Source organism: Kwoniella newhampshirensis, chromosome 2, assembly GCF_039105145.1.
Source record: "Kwoniella newhampshirensis strain CBS 13917 chromosome 2, whole genome shotgun sequence".
Classification (NCBI taxonomy): domain Eukaryota; kingdom Fungi; phylum Basidiomycota; class Tremellomycetes; order Tremellales; family Cryptococcaceae; genus Kwoniella; species Kwoniella newhampshirensis.
The window spans coordinates 1,713,203-1,733,391 of record NC_089956.1 but is presented as its reverse complement, the minus strand read 5'-3'; the positions used below and the strand labels follow the sequence as shown (position 1 = coordinate 1,733,391).

The 20,189-nt window shown below is 51.2% G+C and overlaps 7 protein-coding genes across 7 annotated transcripts; 5 read left to right on the top strand and 2 right to left on the bottom strand.

Annotated features, from left to right (window-relative positions):
• Nucleotides 1-241: 241 nt before the first annotated feature.
• IAR55_001327 (uncharacterized protein) lies at nt 242-2,633 on the top strand (the record flags this gene model as incomplete). Its single annotated transcript, XM_066944454.1, has 7 exons — nt 242-338; nt 580-1,238; nt 1,318-1,509; nt 1,703-1,907; nt 1,971-1,988; nt 2,068-2,320; nt 2,441-2,633. The coding sequence occupies 7 exons, from the start codon at nt 242-244 to the stop codon at nt 2,631-2,633; spliced, it is 1,617 nt and encodes a 538-aa protein (XP_066805655.1).
• A 590-nt stretch (nt 2,634-3,223) lies between these two features.
• Nucleotides 3,224-5,466, top strand: IAR55_001326 (protein disulfide-isomerase domain; the record flags this gene model as incomplete). The annotated part of the gene is made up of 9 exons (XM_066944453.1): nt 3,224-3,354; nt 3,528-3,541; nt 3,633-3,651; nt 3,717-3,780; nt 3,890-4,029; nt 4,099-4,167; nt 4,239-4,975; nt 5,046-5,109; nt 5,217-5,466. 9 exons carry the CDS (start codon nt 3,224-3,226, stop codon nt 5,464-5,466), a joined length of 1,488 nt encoding a protein of 495 aa, XP_066805654.1.
• A 1,483-nt stretch (nt 5,467-6,949) lies between these two features.
• IAR55_001325 (uncharacterized protein) lies at nt 6,950-8,689 on the top strand (the record flags this gene model as incomplete). Its single annotated transcript, XM_066944452.1, has 6 exons — nt 6,950-6,958; nt 7,101-7,265; nt 7,526-8,031; nt 8,115-8,137; nt 8,242-8,404; nt 8,584-8,689. 6 exons carry the CDS (start codon nt 6,950-6,952, stop codon nt 8,687-8,689), a joined length of 972 nt encoding a protein of 323 aa, XP_066805653.1.
• An 815-nt stretch (nt 8,690-9,504) lies between these two features.
• On the top strand, nt 9,505-10,731 carry IAR55_001324 (60S ribosomal protein eL32; the record flags this gene model as incomplete). The annotated part of the gene is made up of 4 exons (XM_066944451.1): nt 9,505-9,621; nt 10,157-10,200; nt 10,332-10,517; nt 10,689-10,731. 4 exons carry the CDS (start codon nt 9,505-9,507, stop codon nt 10,729-10,731), a joined length of 390 nt encoding a protein of 129 aa, XP_066805652.1.
• A 587-nt stretch (nt 10,732-11,318) lies between these two features.
• IAR55_001323 (uncharacterized protein) lies at nt 11,319-13,017 on the bottom strand (the record flags this gene model as incomplete). The annotated part of the gene is made up of 5 exons (XM_066944450.1): nt 11,319-11,819; nt 11,896-12,163; nt 12,341-12,543; nt 12,767-12,827; nt 12,980-13,017. 5 exons carry the CDS (start codon nt 13,015-13,017, stop codon nt 11,319-11,321), a joined length of 1,071 nt encoding a protein of 356 aa, XP_066805651.1.
• Nucleotides 13,018-13,631: 614 nt separating this feature from the next.
• IAR55_001322 (60S ribosomal protein uL13) lies at nt 13,632-14,829 on the bottom strand (the record flags this gene model as incomplete). The annotated part of the gene is made up of 4 exons (XM_066944449.1): nt 13,632-13,709; nt 13,809-14,146; nt 14,348-14,447; nt 14,746-14,829. 4 exons carry the CDS (start codon nt 14,827-14,829, stop codon nt 13,632-13,634), a joined length of 600 nt encoding a protein of 199 aa, XP_066805650.1.
• Nucleotides 14,830-17,431: 2,602 nt separating this feature from the next.
• IAR55_001321 (uncharacterized protein) lies at nt 17,432-19,998 on the top strand (the record flags this gene model as incomplete). Its single annotated transcript, XM_066944448.1, has 8 exons — nt 17,432-18,535; nt 18,603-18,671; nt 18,729-18,839; nt 18,910-19,037; nt 19,124-19,250; nt 19,340-19,569; nt 19,733-19,832; nt 19,933-19,998. The coding sequence occupies 8 exons, from the start codon at nt 17,432-17,434 to the stop codon at nt 19,996-19,998; spliced, it is 1,935 nt and encodes a 644-aa protein (XP_066805649.1).
• Nucleotides 19,999-20,189: the final 191 nt, after the last annotated feature.

Sequence of the window (20,189 nt, the reverse complement as noted above, 5' to 3'; positions counted from 1 at the left end):
TCGTGCGTGATGCACAGATATGTATATATATATAGATATATAGATGAGACAGAGGTTTTCTTTCTTCATCATTCCATCATTCTTTCCACTATCTGTACATACGACATTCACCGTAAATTGCTTTGTACTTGGTGAGTCTTGTCTATCATCCACAATTGCTCGACCGAATCGAAAACCATCATTGACTGACATGTGTTTGTATAATCGCTTAGATCCTTGACTCTTCCGGTCAGGCCGATTGATGAAGTTTAGGCTTTGTGAACGGATCGATAATAGCAATACAAGTGCTCTAGTAACCCGCGACACGGCCACCAACACGGCCGAAGATTCGGAACAAGGTGAGTACATGTCTCGTAGACATGTCCCCTTTCCCCATCTGATCCTGTTGATCCTTGATCCAATGGGTCCAGCTACTGAGGCTGTTGCATTTAAATCCTGCATCTATGTCTCCCTCTGCTCTCCTCTCGCCTCGGTCTCGTGCAACTCCTTCTATCCCTTCACGGTGTCAATCTTCCTCTATCTCCAGCTTCTGGGGGAATCTAGCTCCATACCGGACTCATAGCTGACTTCGACCCATAGTAGAAGAACCCTCCACCCAGGAATCTACTTCTACCACACCCACTACTCCCAGCCCCACTCCACCTCTACCGCCTACAGCACAGTCCACAGCCCGTGACTCGTACCCTCTCACACGAGCTCTTTTCCAAGCGATCTACTCCAAAGGCTACGCCGACGCCTCTACCCAGTACCACCAGCACCAACAACAAGCTCCGACTCTGCTCGAGATCCTCGCACAACACCCCATCATGACGATCCTCGCGCTTTCCACCTCTGGTGTCTTTGCCATCAAGGCCGGAAAGACCTTTTGTCCAACTGGTGCTTCTTCGACAGGGACTCGATCTCTCAAGTCCTTTTACTCGACCTCGAGGCCCAAGCTGGCTTCTTCCGAAGCAGGCTTCAACTCCTCTCATGGTGGTATCAATGCAGGTTCTGCTTACCTGACAGAGGAGTCTAGGGATGAGATCCTGGCTGGTCTCAGTAAGGTCTACAACAAGCAACAGCAGTTGAATCAGAGGTTTTCCAAGCTCGAGACCAAGTTGTTGAACCACTCTGTCGATTTGAAAGATGTCACCAATGACACTGAGAAGAGTCAATTCAACGTGGGCAATATCAGAGAGCCCGTCGGAAATCCCACTTCTTCGGAATTGGACATGTTCGTCAAGGGCACTTTCGACAAGGTGAGTTGCAGTGCATCCACCAGAGGTATCAAACGGGGAGGGAGTCGGCAGATTCTTGGTACTTGTCGCTGACATTCAGTGGAAGAAGAGAGTGACCTGGACTCCACCTCAAGACCATTTCGAGGATGTTGAAGTTGCGGACTCGAAAGAACCGATGGAGTTCGATCCGGAACATCATGTGACTTTCTCTGTGGATCATCCTTTCCCCCCTCGAGACGGGATCCTCAAGACTGTTATCATGCGGGAGTGTCCCGTCTATGATGAAAATGGAGTGAGTTCCTCTACCCACAGGGCGAAAAAGCCGGACTGCACATCCTTTTCATCTCCCATTCGGTATCCCAAAACGTGTGATTCACCTCCTTCAGTCGGTGTATGCCTACGATCTTGTTGGACTCTGTGTAGCTTCGCCTTACTTCCATGATAGACAATCGTCTTTACTAATATGATTCCTTGCCCCAAAAAAGGACTTCGTCGGCAGGAAGTCTACCGAGATGCACGAATACGAGCCCGCCGATCTTACTTACGAGAACGGCGTGGTGACTTCGATCTTGACTCGTGACTATTGCGTCTTCGGATGTACTCCCACCTGGAATCACGAAGGGGACATCTCTCAGCACAAGGAGACATACATCTTGGGTGATTTGATTGCCTACATCGGTCCCATCGATGGTGAGTAAAGTCTCCGTAGCTTGTCCGGATCGAGGCTGACGGACAAGCATATCCTTCCCGTAGAAGATCATCAGGCTTCAGGTCAGTCATGTCGCCTCGAACGATCATCCTGCAAGTGACCCTCCAGTATTTACCCCGGGCTAATTGTTGGGCTTCACAGAGTTCGATCACGAGAACACCAAAATGTCATACATGACCCCGGAGCAATCGTTCATGCGCGACATGGGCAGGATCCGCGTCAGCAAGCCTGAGATCTTTGGGCCTTGCGAGACTATCAACCCCATTGGACTCGAGAATATCTTGATCGATCAGCCCGAGGGAGTGGAATTTTACCTCGATCAAAGGCTTTCCGGTGAGGGGACACATGGTGCACAGAGATGGGCGGTCAGACTTCGAGGTGTCGATGTTGACGGGTGAGTACATCTGTATTAGAGGTGTTTTCTCACCGGACCGGAAGTCATTCTCCCCATCGCCGTTGAATGGTATGGGGGAAAAGTTTGCTGACCTTCTTTCGAACACGTTTCGATGTACAGCAAACCTCACCCTCTCGGTTCGGAAGTGCGAGGATTTGAGACTACCGTCTTCTTTGCCTATTTCCCGGACAGGATTGACTTTGGTCAAATCAACGTAGACCTCACTCCGTCTGCCCACACGAGTGGAGCTTGGATCATTCGCCACCATGCGAAAGACAAGAAAGCGAACGGAGAGCACGGGGATCAAGACTAGATGTGTGATCTCTGCTCTGAGAGCGAAGCTTGTTGGAAGCGACGTCCGTCTCTAGATTCGAATGAGTAGATACTTTATTCATGCCCATGTTATGTGAAATCCCGTTTCAGCTTAATTCCTTCGGTGCTTGTCGTTGGCTGGCCAAGATGAGTACAACATCGCGAGCTCAATCACAGAATGGAACGTCGGTCGTCGAGTCATTTGCCACTCATACCGTGCGATCGACGATGAGCAACGTGACAACATGCTTCAGCCGAGACAGTAGGTAATGGTAACGTGTATTAGGGTTTCAGACACGATTCCGGACTTGGTAACGAGTGAGTTGACTTGCATGAATTAGAGAGACAGTGCCGCAGAGTGACAGGTAACCCTGAAATTGAGCAGCGATGACTTTTTGGTTTCTGGCGCGCGCGTCGACGTGGAGCTTGTTTCGGGACAGGCTGATTCATCCATCTCATCCCATTCCTACCACTATTTGCATCTACTGGTCGTCTTTTCGTTCTCTTCTCATATTTGTATCTCTTCTCGGTCAAGACAGAACAACGACAGACAGACGCATTCTCACCTCATCACCTCATCCCGTATCTACGATGCGTGTCTCGACGTCAATCTCATTGGCGCTTGTCGCTCTCACTTCCTCGGTTTTGGCCAGTGACGTGCTCGACCTGACCCAGTCGACGTTCAAGAAGGAGGTGTTCAATGAGGATTTGGCTTTGGTAGAGTGAGTGGTTGAGTCTTTTCGGGTTTTGGTCTGCGACGATGCGTTTGGTCTGCCTGCTCGAGCGGACTAGCGTGTCTCGTTCGAACAACCGAGGAGGGCTGCTGGTGGCGGAAATTCTACCCATACCGTGAAGTGAGAGAACATGTGCTGATGACATACTTTTCGTCATGCAGATTCTTTGCGCCTTGTAAGTGATCGTACAGCGTCTGAGGGTCACTATTCCGATGACTTTTCCGAAAGAAGGGAAATAATATACTGATATACGGTTGCTCGTGAAGGGTGTGGACATTGCAAGAAGTGAGTCATCGCGGTGGTAACGTTCAGACCGTGGCTAGCTTGCTGATCGACCCTCACTACTTCAGCCTCGCTCCTCATTACGAGGAGGCCGCGACTGAGCTCAAACCAAAGAACATCAAGCTTGCTAAGGTGCGTTCAGTTGTCGACTCTTGAACAGCCGCTCGCTTGACGCCCCCGAGCAGGCAGAGCTGCTCATTCAGTTGATAAGTTGAACAACATAGCTGACCCTCCTCTTCAGGTCGATTGTACCGAGGAACAAGCTCTTTGTGGGGAGTACGGCGTGAACGGCTACCCGACCTTGAAGGTGTTCAGAAATGGTGTCCCCGCAGACTACTCCGGTCCTAGAAAGGCGGACGGTATCATCAGCTACATGGTCAAGTGAGTCTACCTTTTCAGTTTTGAAATCTTTGCTGCTTACTAACGCACACCACTCCTTTACTTCTATAGGCAGAGCTTACCTGCTGTATCAACTGTCACTCCCGAATCTCATGCCGATTTCATCAAAGCTGACAAAGTGTATGTCTCCTTTTCTGCGGAAGATATACATGTACAAAGTTCTGAAGCTGATAACCTGTTGCTCCCCATAGCGTTCTCGTCGCTTATGGTGACGACTCTCATCCTATCCCCTCTGCTTTCTCTTCTTTCGCCAACACTGCTCGAGACTCCTACCTTTTCGGTCAATACAGTGCCTCGTCTCTCCCCTCCATCCCTGAGTCTCCTTCCCTTCCTGCCATCGTCCTCTATAAGTCATTCGATGAAGGCTACGCCATCTTTCCCTCTTCCGAAGTCGCCGATCTTGACACTGAGCTTCTCAACGAGTTCATCAAGATCAACTCTGTCCCTCTGATGGACGAGATCTCTCCCGAGAACTTCGGTTCTTACGCCGAACAAGGTCTGCCTATCGCCTATCTTTTTGTTGACCCCAACGACGTCTCCACTCGAGAGAAGTTGGTCGAGGAGATCAAGCCCATCGCCAAGGAACTCAAGGGAGAGGTCAACTTTGTTTACATTGACGCCATCAAGTTCATCGACCACGGTAAATCACTCAACTTGCCAGGCGACTCTTGGCCCGCATTCGTCGTTCAGGACCTCGCTGGCCAGACCAAATTCCCCATGACCGGAAAGGCTACAGGTGCCAACATCAAGACATTCATGGAGAAGTTTATCAAGGGTGAGATCCAGCCTTCGATCAAGTCGGCTCCCATCCCTACCGCCCAAGATGGTCCTGTCTACAAGCTTGTCGCCGATGACTGGGAGAACTTGTTCGGCGACGAGAACAAGGATGTTTTCGCAGAGTTCTTCGCTCCTTGGTGTGGTCACTGTCGTGAGTTGATGGGTTTGCTGCGCTCGAATGACAAAGTAGGTTACTGACTGACGTATGTCTACCATTGTAGAACGACTTGCTCCTATTTGGGACGTTCTCGGTGAGAAATACGGCAAGAATTCGAACGTCATCATGTGAGTGGATTTCCATTCGGCCAACACATGATCTCTTCGCGCGTGACAGTTCACCGCTCTTCGGCCTTGACAACGAGTAGAAGCTGACCCTGATTGTACTCCCTCAGTGCCCAAATGGATGCTACTGAGAACGACATCCCTCCCGTCGCTCCCTTCCGAGTCCAGGGATTCCCCACTCTCAAATTTCGACCCGCTGGTTCTTCCGAGTTCATCGATTACACTGGTGATCGATCCCTCGAGAGCCTCGTCGAGTTTGTTGAGACCAACAAAAAGAGCGCCAGCGGAGCTGCGTCAGGCGACGCCGAGGATGAAGATTGGGAAGATGAGGAGGACGCTCCTGACCACGACGAATTGTAACGTGGCATCGGAGTCTTGTCGAGTGTGATAGGAGTCTGTTGGATTATGCATCTGCTAGGCATCTCCGATTGCGAAAATTTGACGAGTCATTGCATACTGAATGTGCTCGCCAACCGTCAAGAGGAGCTTGAAGTCAACACCGAGTGCTATCCAAAATAGTGCCAGTGAGATTCCGAACATCCTCAAAGGTCGACGTAAGCTTGTCCCCGCCTTTGTATTCCGAGGACCCCATCGGTTTCCGCAGGTATCCATGAACAGTAGACTAAACTCCTTTTCTTTTCCGTTCTCTTGCCTTCTCCAGACGTACCAGCGCAACAGCAACAAGCACAAATATACAGTAAGTGGGATCTGTGGTGTAGGGCTTGGGCAGGCGGTGCTCCGTTGCAGCCATGTCAGGGGGGACTTGCATGGAGATACGCTTCACGAAAAAAGAGCTGAGCTGATGGCTCGTGTCCTCCCGCTCGTTTCTATTCCGCTATTCCCACCCTTCCACTTGATTCATCGCCATACTCCCTAATCACCGATGCAATCATCGTGCCTCTATCACCCACCACTCCCTCCAATCGAAACACTCAACACATGCGCGAGAAGTGGCGGAAGAAGCGGATCAGGCGACTGAGGCAGACACGAAGGAAGATGAGGCACAGGCAGAATTGAGTTTCGTCCCTCTTTCTCAACTTGTGTCACCTTTCTCCTGGACGACGACTCCTCTCAAGTGGCATCACTCGGTGCATGCTCTACTATACAAAGAAGGGACTGCCTGCTGGCGTTTGCCTGCGTTTACAGGTGATCCACTCATACTGGCTCGATGTTTCCGGATGAGCCAGTATGGCGAGCGAAGTTGACGGTCATTGAGCGCTGTGAGGATGTAGCAAAGCAAGGAGTAGAGTGGGAAAGAAAATGAAGGAATGGGGATGCATGCAGTCATGTAAAGGCCAGGCGAAAAGTAATACGAGATGTTATCGTGCGGCAGATTCACGTTCTTGTGCAAGTGCCCTTTCGCCTTTTACATGATGCGGACGAGGGGCCGACATGAGAACAAGTTGTAATCTGTGGAAAAAGGACCGTCCCTGTTCGACACAGGTGGCGCTCGGAGTCGAATTGCTCGAGGCTGTACAACTGCGCACCATGTGCTTGTGATGTGTACGATCGTGTCTCTTTCCTTGACCTTGAGAAAGGATTAAAGATACTCCCAAGTGAGCGATTGAGTGAACCATCAAAGTGGAGGTCTGTCCGAATCCAGGCACCCTCCTGGGGTCAAACTTCACGTCTGGTTGACTTTCGTCATCTCTTTCAACAGTCTGTATCGATACCACAACAACAGCTGACATCTGCATCACTCATTCCCGAAACCTGACTGATCGAGACGATCAATACGAGTACAATAGGACTCCGTTCGAACGGCGTCTTCATTCGATTCCGAGCTATATCGTCCCCGACAGTACGAGCTCATCCCCTACGTCGTTCCTCTCTCTTCTTCAAAATGAGCGGAGTGAGTGACTTGCTACACCCTACTCAGCACACATTCAATCACCCGTGTGCGGTTCATTCACCCCGTCATATTGTGATGTCTCGTCAAAGAGCAACTCGCTGATCTGGGCGCTGCTACCGTCTTCATTGCCCTTCTGCCTCAGACTCCAGACGCGAAACGTCACAAACCGAACAATGCGTCGACGTCAGTCGTAGGGTCCGCGCTGAAGAAGAAACAACCGCCAGGCCCGGATTACGATAAGGGGATCAAGTATTGGGATAATGTGGACGCGAGTGTGGATGGGGTGTTGGGCGGGTTCGGGACGGGGGTGAGTGATCTCTTTCTTTGGGAGGTGTTGGCTGTGATGGGGATGATTGGGTGGAGATGTTGGGGTGTACGGTGTGGTAGGATGAGGAGGTCGAGAATCACCGATGACGCATTATACTGTGCACGCGAAGGAGAACGAGCCGTCACATAGTCTCGGACGCAGGAGTTGTCGGTGACAATCTGAGGGCTGCTTCGACGCGAGACTTGAGAGTGAATGAACACTGATTTCGTCACCGCCATCCTGGTTGAACCGCTCTCCAGCCCGTCCCACACGTAGAACAACTGTCTTCCCGACTTCTCCTCCTCTCACTTCTTCCATCCCTCTCCCCATTCCCTAACCCATTAACGCCCACCCCATCGCCTCCACCACCCCATCGTCGAACAGCTCTCGACGTCGGAGCAGGTATCGGTCGAGTAACACGTACCGTCCTCTTACCGCTCTTTGACGACGTTGTCCTCCTTGAACCGGTGGACAAATTCGTCCGAGAGGCCTATCGACAGGCTGCTTCGGGTGAATGGAGGGATTTACCCAGGATAGGTGTTCAGCCGACAGGCGACGACGAAATGAAGATGGCGGCGTGGAAGGAGGATAAGAGAAGGGTGGAAGAGAGTAAGCAGCGGAGAGGGAAGAGGGTGAGAGTTATCAAGAGAGGGTTGCAAGGTCTTGATCCGAAATATCCGTCCGAGGGAGGAGAGGAGATTGGGATTGCTGGCGAGAAGAGGGAGGGCGAGGAGGGGTGTGATGTTGATGAAGTGATCTATGACGTGTGAGTAGTCTTTCTTTGGAGCACACTCGTCATGAAGGTGACGTCCAAATCATTGGTGCTGACTTTTCTGTCTCTCATTCTAGAATCTGGTGTCAATGGTGTCTCGGTGAGTAGTCATGACGAGATGTCTCTGCGTCCAGAAGCTCCTATTCGCTTTTCGTACGGGCATGAGCCAGCCAGTATCATGCTGACTCCATTTCATCATGATAGGCCATATGAACCACCCCGACCTTGTGGCATTCCTGAAGAAAGCTCAAGCGGCGCTGAGACAAGGCCAAGATTCATATATCTTTGTCAAAGAGAACTGCTGCGACGATGCGCCAGGTGGAGAGCCGCAAGAGTTCTTGGACGAAGAGGATTCAAGTTTGACGAGGTGAGTTGGTGGAGCGATCGTCTCGCGTGGCGTTTCTGAGCGCCAGTATTCGGCGATCAACATTGAGGGGGGGACGTGTCCACAAAACAGGAATTGATAGGGTGGACGTCAAACCGATGAGAGGGATGCTCGGTGCTTTCAGACAAGAGGAGCTGATAAGGTGCGATGTCCGACTACAGGTCCAGCGCGAAATGGTTGGAATGTTTCAGGGACGCTGGACTGGAAGTCATACGAGAAGAGATACAACAAGGGATGCCAGAGGAGCTGTTCGTGGTGAAGACGTGAGTATCAAGCGCATTCGTTGAACAGTTCTGTGTCAGGCTCATGCCCCATTCGCAGCTGGGCTCTGCGATGAATTACAAGATGGGTACATAGATAACATGACAGCAGAGCGTCGCACGGAGGGGTGTGTTGGAGAGCATGAAGTCGTAACGTAGCAACATCAGTGATTTATATGTATATATATTGCCATACTGAACCGCATCAATGGGAGAGATATATGGTCAAGGATGTGATTTTACCCACTACCGCACATATCGGTGTTAACATAAGAATCCGTATGCCCGATATCGCATCACTAGCTGCTGGGCAAGCGACAGGGAGTGCCACATCTCCACTCTTCCGGGGATATTAAAACTCCGTCAACCGGTCTGTGTCGCTGCCACCTTACAGTGTACGATACGTTGGCAGTGCACCACCTGCCTGTACACGGCACACTCACTCGTTCACTCGCTGGCTCGCTGGTCCCCCTCACACTCACCACCCTACCGTCTTCAAGGTTTTCATCAGAGATCCATCTTGTGTCAATCTTTCCATCCTTCAAGGCTATCCTCACCCGACTCGGTATGTTGTCAGAATCATCGTTGCAAGGGTCGTGATCGCTGACGTCTAGTTGTTCTCCCTCCTCGCTCTCTCTTTCTCGTCTCGATATTCGTCGAATCGAATTCCACCAACGAAACACAACACAAATCGTATAACACTCGATTCATCCAAAATTTCAACCAACCTGCCCTCTTTTCCAACCACACATCATCGATATATCATTCCGCACCCATCTTCACAACGACCTCTCAATCGTCGTACTTCGCCACGCAGCCAACATGCCCGCCCACATCCCCATCGTCAAGAAGCGAACAAAGGTGTTCAAGCGACACCAGTCTGACCGATACCATGGTGTCAAGGAGAGCTGGAGGAAGCCCAAGGGTATTGACAACAGGGTGGGTTGATGTTCTTCCCCGATCGGGTACGAGGTGACAGTGATGGGGGGTGGAGAGGGACAAGGCGGACCAGGGGTCGGATGCGGCGTAGGATGGGGTGATTGGATGTGCGAATGAGCGAATGAGAGGATCGGAAGGAAGAAATAGGGGAGCTATGGATGGATGGTGTATGTGTGCTGCGCATGGTGGACGATGGAGGCAAGGATCGCTCTTGGAAAGTGCAGATCGGGATCGGTGAAGAAGGTAAAGGAGTGGATGGTGTTTCTGGACGAAGCAGCATTGCTCTTTCGTCGAATTCATCTTCACCTCGGTCGCATGATCAATCGATCTTGTCCAAGTCCTATCGTCCATCTGCTCCACCACATCCATGTCTACCTCCTTTTGCAATCCTTCCATCTCTCTTCTTGCATCCCCCATCCGATACCTATCGTCATCGTCCGCCTTGTTCTGCCCGTCCACGTCGCTTGCCGTGACCTCGCTCTACCGGGGTTTTATCAAGTACACGTATACTGACTTTGCTGCTTCAACTTGACAGGTCCGACGACGTTTCAAGGGCCAAATCCCCATGCCCAAGATCGGGTAAGTGGTGTTTGTCTATCAACCCCATTCATTCACACTCTTCCCATATATGACCCCACCGGAAAACAATATCCTTGTTCTTGGGTAATGTCTCGACGAATCACGCTGACGCGCGATCCATCTTCGAACAGTTACGGATCCAACAAGAAGACCCGACACCTCCTCCCTTCAGGCCACAAGGAACTCCTCGTCCACAACCTTCCCGAGCTCGAGCTCCTGCTCATGCACTCTGGCAAATACGCCGCTTCCATCGCTCACGGTGTCAGCTCCAAGAAGAGGATCGAGATCATTGCCAGGGCAAAGGTTCTGGGTGTGAAGTGAGTGGTCTTATCTCTCTCGCGCCGGCGATGGCGTTGGCGTTGGCGTTGGCGTTGGCGTTAGCTGGCGAGGTGATCAGGTCTTTGACCCCTTGCTTGGGCAACATTCCGACCAGTCGGGTCTATCTTACTGAACCAACGCTGATATATATTTTGCTCTTAATCTCACAGGGTCACCAACGCCGCTGCTAAGCTCAGGACCGAAGAGGCTTAAGCTTGGTCATTGGGATAGTAGTAGAGCTATCTGGGCAGAGGCGATGTATGATTTTGCATGACCACGATCGCGGAGTTCCGTTCCGTTTCTGCGAAAGTCGGTCTGCGGCTGCTTTGACTCGATCGGGCTGCGGAAGTCGTGATCGTGATCGTGATCGCTTTGCGCATTCTTATTTGGATGGCGTGGGAGACGATATAATCAGCCGTCACTGACACTGACACTGACACTGACGAGCGGGAGAGAATGAAATTCAAAATTGATCATTGACAGTCCTCTCCGATCATTTCTTGTGTCATATCGCTTCTCGTCTACAAGCTACCAGGATAGCCCCGTCCGATGACGATGACGATCCCCACGAATTCAAAAGCTCAACGTATTCATATCAGCTTACGAGCAAAACTGCAGTCCTATCCCTGTTCCACCTGCACCCGCACCGGTCTGAAGCTGAAATCACTGGCATTCCGAATCACTAATACTACCTAGTATGCATATATGAATGACCATGAGACACAACCAACCGACACAGCACTGAGTTCTACTATACACTGAACAGACAAAGTCACGCACGACAGCAGCCCTGCAACTCTTCACATCTTCGCTCCGCTCGTTCCGGTGACTGTGAAAGGTGGTCTTCCTCTTCTTAACCATTTCTCGGCGCCTTGTCTCAGACCTTCGGGATGCTCATCCGCTCGTTCATGTTCTCCTCCATCCCCATTATCATTGATGACTTCCCCGTCATCCCGCAAGACCACATCTGCGAAAGACCAGTTCCGCTCCACGCCATTCGGCAAGTAATCTGCTCGTCCGTTCCATACGATGGACCATTGTCCCACCCCGCACGGAGGAAGGTCAGCGTTATCGCTCGAGGTGGTTGATTGGACGTGGGGAGATGATGAAGATGAAGATGAAGACGAGAGTGCGAGTAGAGAATCGGCGGCGTTGAGGGAAGATGCGGATCGGGATTTGGTCAGTTCCGTGACGGATCGATTGGATCCTGAAGTAGGTGGATAGGACGAAGGTGGTCTGCGTTGGTACAATGAGGTTGAAGCACAGCCAGCAACAATATTCAATGATCGATCTCCGGTCAGCTGAGCGAATGAAGTCGTCAGCATGCTCGACTTCCAGCCTTGACAGTATACTGCCATGTCAAACAGAAACACTCACAGCTCGTCCTAGCGCTATCAGACTCGCCGCATGAGCGAAGATCACCACACACTTGACCTCCGGATGTTCACTCTCTACCCTCCCTACCCAAGCCTCCACGAACAACTCGGCTCGATCGTGGATCTCCGCGAGCGACTCGCCCTTCCGAGAAGGAAACAACGTCGATTGGTACGAAGGAGATATCGTGTCAGAGGGGAAGAGAGGAATCAATCTCGAGGGCGAGGAAGGACGAGGATGAAGACCTGTACCAGAATTGACGGGGGAGTACCTAGAGTAGAGAGAGGGTGATGAAGTCAGTCATACTATCGCGAGATCGGTGCTGATATTCCCACAGCGATGAGAACTCTGCTTGAGTATTTGTCGTGACAAGTAGCCATTACAGCCTTCCGAATGCGCAGGCAAGGGAATCGCGAGGAGACAAGCCAAAGGACCGCTTCCCACTCACCACTCCATCACACCATGTTCCAAATTCACCCCCTTCCCTGGCCCCGTCTCTCCCAGAGCCTGAGCAGTGGGTATGGCCGTCTCGATACATCTGTAAAAGGGCGAAGTATACACTTTTTCCGGGATGGGATACGGGGCCGTCTTGCTTGGTGAAGAGAGGAATGAGGCGAGGAGATGGGATTGTTCGGTCCCGTACGCTGCGAGCTGACAACGAGCCTTAGCGAAGGACGGAAGGAATGAGACACATCATGCTTGAGCATGATAGGGGATGAAGCGGACATCGCAGGGAGAAGATGTTATGAAATGAAGAGCGAAGAGCGAGGAGGAACAAAACCTGAAGCTGACGACTTCGCGCACCCTCCAGGCTCTTTGCCCTCATAGCATGACAAGCGATAACTCCTACAATTTAAAGCGAGTCGATACGCACCGGTGGATCTCTGTTCATACCCGTCGGAGAGGATTTGATACTCGGATCTATCCAATTTGATCTGATACGAGGCGAAGCATATCAGCACGACTGTTACTGTTATTATCGAGCTCATCTAGGTAGGGGAGATGCAGAGCTGTCTCTGCATCACTGTAGGAGCCCCAAGGGAGAGTCAAAGGGGGAGGCAGGGGAGATCATGACAAGATGACGTACCTGAAGCCATGTCGACAGATATAGATGTATTCGAGCATTGTGTGGTGGTGTTGGCGACGATGTCAAACGGATGTCGAAAGCGAAAGTATCCTAGATGGGATGATCACACGACAAGGGCGTCGAGAGTGAACGAGAAGACGAGAAGTGGGACGGTGCTCTGTCTGACAGAGGTAGGAGGAGCAGCGAGGACCGTGGTCCTTTGTGTATACGTTGTATGATCAGTGACGAAGCGAAGCGAAGGCTCAGAAGAAGGAGGCAAGTTGCGTCGAGTGAACTGTATGTCAGTCACTTCTCGGGTCCAAAGAAAATGACGCGCGATGCGGTCCTCCGCTTCGCTCTTTCTATCACTCAGTCACTCAGGGATTTCCATTGCACGGACCGGAATTCGGCTTTAGTTGGCAGCTGGGGATCGCATACGCCGAGGACCGACGCAACAACAATGCTTTAGAGTCAAAGTGCAGAGTCGCCCCAGATGTACAAGTGCAGCAAACCGATGTCCCTCTCAAACAGAATGCCTCAATGTGAAGTGTGCCGAGAACTACCTATACGTCCGCCAAGGTCCTGTCCGTACTGTAGCAAAACACCGCAAGGTAAGGTCATATGTGCATCACTGCCCATCTCATCGTCCCAACACGTACACCCTGTCCTACACCTAGTAGCCGAACTGAGTGAGCTTCTCGTCCTGAGGAACGGAAGCGTCCGCCTTGGATCGGAGCTTGAGAGCGGCTTGCTGCGAGGGGGTGTAGTGCATCAGCGTTGCTATCTTCTCAGCTATAGCCAGGTCAGACGGGGAGTTGAAACACCCATGACGTGTGGCATGAGAACTCACCTTGCGCTCGTGGTAAGCTTGACCCTTGACCTTCCTCTTCTCCTCGAGCCTGTCAACAACATCCTTGTATTGCCATCCGACCTCGTGACTGATCCTCTTGAGGGTGCAGAACTTCCTTCCGGGCTTCAATCGGAGGACTCGGAGAGCGGCGGGGACGACCATCTTCTTCACTCGGTCCTGGGCGGGGGGGACACCCTCGAAGAGTTCAAGTCGCTTGAGAGCGGCGGCACCTCGAGAGGTCTTGTGGGGGACCATACCTCGGACAGCCTTGTAGAGGATTCGGGAAGGAGCTCGGAAGTGGAAAGGACCAGACTTCTTGGGGTTAACGATGTGTCGCTCTGACATGGAGATGTGATCAGCATGAACTCGCTAGGACGGTAAAGCAACGGGAGGATAGAGGCGCATGGACATCATGCCGTGAGGTCAAGGTGAACATCCCAAATATCTCGAGCGAATTCGGAGACCGTCTGGAATGACACATGACGCAGGACAATGCTCCTCGTCGCCTTTCCTTCCCATCAAATGCAGACGCAACTCACTGTGCAAGTAGTTGTGGTACTTGAGCTTGTTCCTGAAGAACGAACCCGAGACGTTGATCTCCTCGCATCGAACGACGGTGACCTTTTGGCCGGAGAGGATCTGTGGATGGGATGAGAAATTGGCGCAAGAAGGAGAGAGAGAGGGAGAGCAAGAAGATATTGTCAGCTTTCGTCCATGGTACCGTCGTCCAAGATTGAACCATTCGTCCACCCCTGCTCAAGCTCTCATCCTCCGTAGAACCTGATGTCCATCTCCCTTCGACGTTACTTCACTTCTACATCCTCGTCATCCCACGCCAGTCTCCTCATTCCCGAGCGACCCTCGTGACTTCCTTTCCCTATACTTCTTTCATTCATCTAACACCGAGAATCTAGTCGTCACCTCAAGAAACACTAACCTGCTTGGCAAGGACCGAAGCAAGACGACCGAGAAGGTGGCCTTTTCCGTCGATGACGATAGGTTGGGCTGAGAAGCTGGACATCTGCGTGTGTGTGATATGATTTATGATCGTAGGAAATTGCGAGCAAGTCGTATTGAAGATGGATAGGTTTGATTATCGTTTCGTTGGAATGTGAATGTTGAAATTTGCGTAGATATATCTAGGTCAGCGACGGTCCTCACCCAGAGTAGAGCTCGGAATATGTTCGACTTTGACGCACCTTTACTCGCCCTTTCGATTGTTGGATCTGTTTTGATGTATGAACAAAGAAGGTATTCTACGATAGGTGGTGACTCGTGAAAACCTCAAAGTCGGTCCGTACCAACTGTGTCCACTGCCAACGGTGAGCATTCGAGAGAGCAGCGATCACGGTATGGAAACCCAGAGGGCCAGCTGGGCAGCAAAGGCAAAGTGAGTGATCGGAGAAATACAAATCACCGAAAAGGGTGGGACAATTGGCACTCCTTGAAAGGAGCGCCGTCGGCGATAAGCCTTTCCAAATTAGATCCGACAATGGCGCGTGTTCAATACCTGCTGTATCTGCCGGTCTTTCTTCGGTAAAGCTATGGGCGCGTGTATATAGGTAGGTACTTTGGGAACATGCAATTGCCTATACCAAAGGAGACACGAGCTACAATCGATAAGGCAGGTCGATGCATGAAGTCGACAATTTGAAGCAGGTTACGACTGGAATCGATCTTCTTCACCCGCCTCTGCGACGACTAGCGAGCACGGGCGTCGTCAATTCATAGCTGCACCTTGGCCATTCAGCGTGACCGTAGCGATGCGGCTCACACAGTATCCGAGAGATCATGCCTATCTCATCGCTCGCTATACAGTGGGAGCTCGAGATGCGATATCGAGAAACACGAAATGTCATCTCACTTGACCATGTTACGTCGCTGTGATACATATAGCTATATATGGTTGGGATGCTCTTCGTATCGTGACGCCCGGAGCAGTCCGCAATCGGCTAGCTACAGAGCATGCTTGGAAGTCGCAAAGAATGCCACTGGGTCGTTATCGAAGATGGTTCGTCCGCTCAAGGTGGTGTCCTCTAGGACGTGGGGGCGAGGCATCCGAAGAAGTGGTAACGGTCCTGCTTTTGGCAGAGCTCCTTGCCCGGTCATACAGCAAGTGATGGTTCGACTATCGTACGGAGATTGTCAATTGTCATTCGGTGTAGTGTGCGAGTCGTATAGTATTTAGCGAATGTGCATGAAGCAGGGAAGATCAGATGTTGATCTTGTCGATGGAGGTGACCTACCTGTCGCGAGTGAAACAACTCAACGCTCTGCGATGGTTCTCCTCTTTTCGCGTTGGCATGCGCTGCATCAATTGGTGTACTGTAAGAGAAACAAAGCACGTAGATCTAGGTGATAATGGTCAGAATGCTGCATTGTCACCATTGCAACGAGTCGAATCGCTCTGCTCATCCAGTCTCATATTGTAGATCATCAAAGCGAGCAAGTCTACACATCCTCTTGCTCATCTGTTATCTCACCAGTTACAATACAGGATCAACGCATGCCCGGGAAAAGACAGATAACGTACAAAACAATCTCTTCGCTCTTTCCCGCCGCTATCCTCTCCCGCTTTTTACCCTCTCCCTGATTAGCGCAGAATGCACGCGTTCTCTTCCCGCTGTCTAGTACCGATCATGCTCAAAATCGATCGGGCAACGGCTATGGTCATCACCACTACCACTACCATCTATCACCACCTCCATGTCTTCTTGCTCTTAAGTATCTCAAGTCACTGGAGGTGGCGTTCCATCATCGATCCATGCATGGCCGAACGGTGGAACAATAGCCTGTTTCTGGCGCCGCAGCCAAATAGAAAAACAACAAAAAAGAGCAAAGCCGAGGAATTGACCTACCTACCTGTGATTAAGGTTTTCAGTTCAGTTCGGTTTGTCCGAAAGGGTTAACTCTGCAAAACCAACTCGTCTCAATTCTCATCACCAACGCGCCCGTTCGTCCGTCCGTTCCTCCTCATCTAATAGCTGGGGACATACACATATGGGACACACACATATCTCTGGTTCAGCAGTAGTCATCAATTACGTACTGGTAACGGTCTGACATTCCCCTGTTCATCCCGTTTTTGTATTAGCTCGATACAACTGATATATAAGTTACAGTAATCCCAGTCGCGTTGATACTACCTACATCGAACGAGGTACAAACGCCAGTCAATCAATCGACAAACAGTCGTTCAACACCACATCACGTTCTTTCTCCTGTAGGCCCCTTGGTTTCTCGTTATTTCAGTTTTCCCATCTTTCAACCTTGACGATCATCATATAACATTGCGCGTCACTATCACTCAAGCATCACAGCAGAAATCGCTCACAGATATCGACATCAACGGACAACAGAAGGACAAGTCCGCGTGTCGCGAAGCCAAAGGTAGTCCTTGCGGTGACTTTGGACAGGTGTAGACGGCGGACGGCAGTGTGTCGAACACGCTCCACTCACCCCCACGAATCGCTCACCATCGAGCTCAAGGTGAAACCCAGCTTGGCTCCACCCTCATTCGCTACACCTTTCTGGTAACTGGTCGAGCACGAATATCGACATCGGTGTAGATCGCCCCAATCCACAAACAACGACTCGACAAAGACCGTACACGACCCACCTCCATGTCTCAACATCCTCCCGTCTCCTATCTGGCCGTATCTCCACGATCACAACAAAATCAAACGGTCAATCGTTACATTCCTCAATCACCCCATCCAGCTTCACCGCCCGAGACACCTTCGCCTTCCTCACCTAACAAGTTCACTCCTGCCCTCCCACCTTCCGGCTCGGTCATCGGCCTGACTGGTATCCACACCACCATGTCTTCACAACCTTCGGGTACACCAGACGGCTATTCTTACACATCACCTCCTTCGGTGAACGGTACTGGTGTACTCCAACCTCCCGCACTTCAACGGAACGATTCGTCTGGATCTCAAGTTGCCGGGATGGACATCAACTTCCCACCAGACTCCAACCCCCTACCCGTAGAGTTGTCTTCTCCAACGAGGGAACCTTCCCCCCTCCCTTCCCCCTCGATATCTGCTCCCATTTCGAAATCCCGCTCGAACGATGGCGGAGCAGACAACTCCTTCGGTCCCGGATTCCCAGTGTCTAGCTTCGCGATGGCTCCGAGTCGTTCAGCTGGTCCTAGCACCGGCGCCTATTCGCATCCACCTCCGGTAGTTAATGCTCCCTCGAGCAGTCTTTACCCTTCGTCTTCTGCGCAGCTCATCACGCCCGCCAGACCACGAGCCGTTTCGCCTCGACCGCCGACTAGCACGAATGGCACTTTCGCATCCTCCTCCCAGATCGGAGGCAACTTCGGGTTCCCACAGGTTGAGCCGAGAGAAAGGATGATCAGTCCCAACAAGATGGATGGGATGGGGCAAGTCAGTCCGCCAGATTATCCGACTATTGGCGAGACTACCTCTTCCAATCATACCAGTGCCGGTGACAATCCCTACGATCCACCGCATCTGCACGGCAATGGTGCTTGGTCGTCAAGCCAGTTCAACGCGTATGGGAACAGCTCTCACGGACACGGTCAACCGTTCTTCCCTCTGACAGGCAAAGAATCTCATCTTGGCTCTACACCTACAATCCACCCAGCACGTGTCCCGTTCAAAGACAGTGTGGGATACTGGCTAGGAATGTATTTCTTCTTCAATCTCGGTTTGACACTGTTCAACAAGGTCGTTCTGGTCAGCTTTCCCTTCCCATATGTGAGTTCCCGGACATTCTCAATGGACGAACCTTGAAGGAGAAGCTGACTCAAAACGAATCACACAGACCCTTACAGGTCTACACGCGTTGTCTGGATGTGCAGGAACATACCTCGCACTTGAAAGAGGGTCTTTTGTGAGCTGTCATCCGTCTGAAGACAGAAGACACAGCGAGGCTGACGGCCTGATACAGACACCTGCCCGTCTTACACAGAAGGAGAATCTGATCCTAGCGGCATTCTCGGTGCTTTACACGATTAACATCGCCGTCAGCAACATCAGTTTGCAGCTCGTCACTGTCCCCGTATGTGGCATCCTTCACGATGCGATCTCAAAAAGCTCCATGCTGATCCTTCATCTTCGTACTGGCGTAGTTCCACCAAGTCGTTAGGGCTTCGACACCTTTGTTCACCATCCTCATCTCTAGCATCTTCCTCCGCACGAGATTCAATGCGATACAGTTGATATCGTTGCTTCCTGTCGTGGCAGGTGTAGGCTTTGCGTGAGTATCACGAATCTCGGAACCTACAGACCTCTATGACCACCTGTAGTTCCTGTATAGTATGCTGATAGTCTGAAACTCGATAGCACATATGGCGATTACTACTTCACGGCGTGGGGGTTGATTCTCACCCTTCTTGGAACATTCCTTGCTGCGCTCAAGACGGTGGTGACGAATTTGATACAGACCGGTTCAGGAGGACGACTAAAGCTTGTGAGTTGCTTCATGATTCATGGCTAGATCCTTCTTCCTGGAGGTACTACCCGTTTGATCCCAAGCTGACCAAACTCCATCCTCCTCAGCACCCTCTCGACCTCCTCATGCGCATGTCACCGCTAGCCTTTATTCAATGCGTCATCTGTGGATGGTATACGGGAGAACTGGAACGAGTGCGCCGATATGGTGCCACGCAAATGACAAGAGGCAAGGCCATAGCGTTGTTGATTAACGGTGTGATCGCCTGTGGACTGAACATTGTGTCCTTCACTGCGAACAAGAAGGCGGGAGCGTTGACCATGACTGTCTCGGCGAAGTGAGTGATATGTTTTCATGTTTAATGTATGACAAAGTAAGACAAAGGCGACGAGGGAAGGGAGCTTGTAGGGCGGACTGATGAGCCCGCATCAGGCGACGACGGAAATGGCGAGATGTCAAGTGAACAGTCGTGCTGACAGAACAACTACTTCCTCCTTCAGCTGCAAGCAGGTCTTGACGATCGCGCTATCAGTGGTTCTGTTCAACTACAACATCTCGCCGACCAATGCGATCGGTATCCTACTCACACTGATCGGCGGCGTGAGTGATCCATGTCCTCTTAGCTGTGTGGCCATTCCCTGCTGCTCAACATGACTACGCGAAAGGTCGATGCTGATATTTTGGTTTCTTCTTTCACCAGGGGTGGTACGGTTATGTCGAGTATCAAGAGAAGAAGAAGAAGACGAAAGCGCTGGACAGGACCTAGATGGCCTCTGTGCGGCTGTGAGAGCATAGTACGGAATAGCGCAAGAAGATTTATAGATGTTTTCCTTCATCCATTTTTCCCATTCATTTTAATCCGATTCTGTCATATGCGGTCTTGAGAGGTATAGAAGAAAGAGAAGGGCTCGAGTCGTGTATATACACATTTTTTCAGGGGTCTCCTCACATCGGGAT